The sequence below is a fragment of the Salvelinus alpinus genome, chromosome 3 (genome assembly GCF_045679555.1).
Source record: "Salvelinus alpinus chromosome 3, SLU_Salpinus.1, whole genome shotgun sequence".
Taxonomy (NCBI): domain Eukaryota; kingdom Metazoa; phylum Chordata; class Actinopteri; order Salmoniformes; family Salmonidae; genus Salvelinus; species Salvelinus alpinus.
This window is the reverse complement of record NC_092088.1, coordinates 58,400,942-58,405,571: the sequence shown is the minus strand read 5'-3', so window position 1 is coordinate 58,405,571 and position 4,630 is coordinate 58,400,942. Positions and strand designations below refer to the sequence as shown.

The window sequence follows — 4,630 nt, the reverse complement described above, 5'->3', positions numbered from 1 at the left end:
TGATCCTCCACACAAAAAGGGCCCTTGTGTACAGTAAGTGGAATGATGGTGGGAGAGGACAGACAGAGAGAGGGAGAGAGAGAGAGATGGAAGAGAGGGGTAGAGCTTGAGGGCTTTTGACACTCCTTCATAAGGAGACAATTGGACAGCTGATTCGATTTTCCCTTAACATGAATGCCCAATTTCATAGAAAAGATCAAACAGAACTATGACACAGGATTTGGTCAGCCCTGGCGGGTGACATGCAAAAGGTAGTCAGGATATGACGCCATTCTAGTCATTGTACATTTTCTATGTGATTCCATACAGTATTTGGCCAAGTTTACTTGATGACTGTGTGTCTGTATGTTACTGTTAGAAACAGTGACGTATGATGTGCTTCAGTGTGTTGTGTTATGCACACAATTAAGTAGGCCTACTGCACGATGTTGTTGTATATTTTTACATCAGCATGTTTGTGCAGTGTTTCTACTGTATAGTGGGTATGTGTTTTGGATTTACTGATACACACAAGGATTCACATTTCCCCAATGTTTTTTTTAACTGTGTGGGTATCTATGAATGAGTGTGTTATTGGTATCAGACTCTAGTACATTTACATTTAAGTCAGGGTTTATACTATGTGTATACTGTATATAGTGATGGCATTCTGCTCCTCCACGCCCCCAGGACCAAGTTCATCTCCTTGGGGGAATCAGGCTTTCAGCCCCTTTCTCTTTAGAAAGGCTTGTTGATAGCTGTGCTCCTTGTCCCTTGTAGCGTCAGCTGTGTTCTTTGTGTCAGTCGCCCTGTCTAGTTGTGTCTGTTTTTTTTGTGTTTATGTTTTAAATTGAGATTCTGTATGATGAAAAGTACTGTACTAATGTAATACATTATATTCTCTGTCAGCGTTGTGTGAGTCAGTGTGATTAGCCTTTTACTGCATTAGGCTAAATCAGGGTCACACAGTGATTCTTGGTAGTGTTTTAAAAATATATATTTTTAAATTTAACTAGGCAAGTCAGTTAAGAACAAATTCTTATTTACAATGACGGCCTACCCCGGACGATGCTGGGCAAATTGTGCACCGTCCTATGGGACTCCCAATCACATCCGAATGTGATACAGCGTGGAATCAAACCAGGGACTATAGTGACGCCTCTGAGATGCAGTGCTTTAGACCACTGCACCACTCGGGAGCTTGTTTTAAACAAATTGACACACCTCACATACATGATTATGGGCTTAAATTATTATTATTTTTTTTTAAGATACCTGTTCCACTTCAGATATAGAGTTGAAATGTATTCAATTGGGAGTTTGCATCCCAATATTAAACTTTATTTACATCAGAGAAGACTGAAATATAACAAAACTGTTTGACATAGAAAAACAGGATTTCCATCAGTTATTTTTAAATAATCTTTATTCATTATGTAATTACAAAAAATATTAATAACGCCACTTTTGGTCATTGACTGCATGAGAGGACTACGTGCCTTTTGATGCCAGCGGGCAGTTTCTCAAATCTCAGAACTCTGATCACTCCTTCCACAGCTTGTGGTCTTCCAAGAAAACAGGAAGTTGTGTGTGTTGCCTCTCCTTATGTAGCATAGCCTTATTACCAGTGTCACAAGTTCTGGCCTTGTGCTTGGAAGGCTGCAGCACAGGTCCACCGGGGATGAAAAGCTAGTTCAGATGCTCAACAAAAGGATGTGTGTTTCAATGAAGAGCATACTATTCCCACAAATCAAGGCCTTCCTGTGAACCTATGTTCTGATTCTTTGTGTGTTTGTAGAGTGCTGTACTACCCTAATAAGCGTATGGGAATATTCTCCACCGATCTGATACGCTGGATGGGTGATGCAGTACATGCGCCATGCTACCTCCCACCATACAAACCACCCCCAGCACCCATATCAAGACCCAAGCACTCCAGGCTAGCTTGGGGTTGGAGGGGGAAGGACCAACATCTGTGAACGACAAATGGACAAGGCCAGGCGATACTCTAACCTCTGCTTGTTTAGTCAGAGGGGTAAAAAAAGTAAAACGTAAAAGACATTACTCAAAATACTCAACTACGAAAGAAAAGGAAACACAGTTCTATGCTCTCAGCAGATGTTTGATGATTTACTGAAGACACTTATGGACATAACCACCACACATCTTATTGAGGAATTCATCACATAACTTTGTTTAACAAATTCAGTAAACACCAGATGCACACATTAAGCAAATGAACTATATAAATTATACCACACACATTATAGTGACATCAGTGGGAGTAAAGAGATATTCTTGTTGGCGTTCAAGAAACAGAACATTGATGGACTCCTCCACCGATCTAGATTTGTACGCTGCTTATGAAGAGTTAAAAGATTCCAAATAAACTGTAGTAGAAATAGTTTTAGCCTAACACTGTTGGTTAACTGAGGCTTACACAGCCACACACACACAGACTGTGTTTCAGCACCTCCAAAGAGGACTCTTGGCTGTGTGACTCAAAGCAATGACTCCTTCATTGCACGGTGCCATGAGGTGTGTTCACCACACTGTCATACGCTGACTACTAAAGTCTTTCCTACAGGTAAAAGAGACCAGGTGTCACTGCAGGAGTTTTATGGGAAGAACAAGGACATTGTATGTTTCATTTCATTTGGTGCCTTTAAAATCTCTTACTGGAGTCAAATTTTGTTATTTTGAATATATTTTTTTATCTATATTCAATAAATGCTCATAAATGTAAGAGAAATTAGAGTTATGTTATCTCACATTATGTCATGGGTTACATGTTGAGTTTAAGTTTCAAACCAGGAGCTGCCTTGTTGTGGAAGCCTCCAATCCAAACAAGTCCCTGAGAGTCGGTGAACTCCCCGTCACCCTCCAACCTAAAAAAAAAAAATAGAGCCATCATTCGCTAGCCATAGGCCTAGCCTATTATTCACCTAACATTCACTAGCCTACATCAAAATATGATAGGAAAAAGTTAACACGCTAAAGTAATGGGTTCACCTGTTCTTGCTGAAGCTGCCGCAGTATTTGGTCCCGTCAGAGAAGCTGTATGTCCCTGTGCCGTGATACATGTTGTCTTTGAAGTCCCCTTCATACAGGGCCCCAGAGGGATGCTCCAGAGTCCCTCTGCCATTCATCTGGAATAGAGGGAGCACTGGTCACTCACAGCAGACATCACAAAAACTATGACCCTCTAATCCAAATACCAATCACTATCAATTCTGTCCTAACATAGGCCTACACCCAGCCATGCACTCCCACACACATACCTTGTCATCATGCCACTCTCCAGTGTAGGTGACACCACTGGCTGAGGTGTGTTTGCCCATACCACTCCTCCTCACGACTCCCTCTGTGGACCTGCAGCACTCTCCTTCTGGTGATGGCCACAGTGATGCAGCTGGTTATAACAGGTGGTTATAACAGTTATAATCATTCATTTAATGTTACTGTGTCAATATGAGCACTTACCATATCTGTCACCATTTGGGAAAATGTAGGATACTTGCAAATTCCCTTCCTCTGAAAATAAATATGTGAGTGGAGTTTAAGACTGCAACATAGGCTAATAGTTAGGCTTAAGCACAAACATACATTATTTACACACCAAAAAAGCAGATATCTTGAGATGTCCAAGTCTGGTCTCTGCCTACCTTCGCTTTCTGTGACCTTTCCTTTTTTCTTCTCTGCAGGAAAAACACTTTAATAATGACATTATGTTGTAGCTAGCTATGCTATTTCTGTATTATGCTGGCTATACAGTACGGTAACTGGCTAACGTTGGCTACTCACCAGACATTTTAGTAATGCTTCGTCAAATTGAATTTACTCAATATAGCTAGAGCTTTTAGCTAACTTTAGCTGGCTGTCAAGCTAGTCAATACATTTCGGATTTGTTGCTAGTTCAAACATGACTATAGCTATATCTTATTCCATTTTTTTCGTGCTAGTCCAGCTGATGTTGTTGCGATGCATTTCCTAAACTTTATATTACCATGGTAACTCTACACAACCTTTACCGGGAAATAAACTTTGACCTCTGATTGATTAACCAATGAGAAAGACGGTGAAGTTGTAAATTGTCTTGGTCTCTGGATAAATAACCTGTTATCCGTTTCTCTTATGCATAATTTTTTATCGACAGTAAATTGTTTTTTGAATAGCAAAATAATTTACTAATTGTCCTCTTGCCCATACAGAAAGAAACAATGTGCCTCCCGACCTACTGATATCTATTTTACGGCTAATGGCTAGCAATCCTCCGTCTTAGCTGGCTGTGACAATGCACTGTTGAGTGGTCATTCTGGTCAATTATCTAGTTTGCAGACAACCCAAGAAGTGTTATGAACTAAACACGATGTAAACGTGTGCCTTGTCAGCCATAAAGTAACACTTTAGCTATCTGGTTCCTACTACTTTCAAGGCACCTACACCGTGCCTTGCAAAAATGATGTCCATCTGCTCTACTGTATGTGTCATCTGAATTGACAACTGAAATCCAGATTAGGAAGTGAAATGAGCAACTGCAAAAGAACCTAGTGCTACAGTAATGCAAGTAGTATGTCTGACGCATAATCCACATAACATAGTTGTCTGGCAATGCGTTGTGCTATTGAATAGTCCGGCGGGTTTTATACTG

At 40.5% G+C, this 4,630-nt stretch overlaps 1 protein-coding gene across 1 annotated transcript; it reads right to left on the bottom strand.

Moving 5' to 3' along the window:
- Nucleotides 1-2,638: 2,638 nt before the first annotated feature.
- Nucleotides 2,639-3,988, bottom strand: morn2 (MORN repeat containing 2). The gene is made up of 6 exons (XM_071393453.1): nt 3,784-3,988; nt 3,645-3,677; nt 3,463-3,513; nt 3,261-3,367; nt 2,992-3,128; nt 2,639-2,867 (listed from the first exon to the last, which is right to left on the bottom strand). The coding sequence occupies exons 1-6, from the start codon at nt 3,788-3,790 to the stop codon at nt 2,765-2,767; spliced, it is 438 nt and encodes a 145-aa protein (XP_071249554.1). The 5' UTR covers nt 3,791-3,988; the 3' UTR covers nt 2,639-2,764.
- Nucleotides 3,989-4,630: the final 642 nt, after the last annotated feature.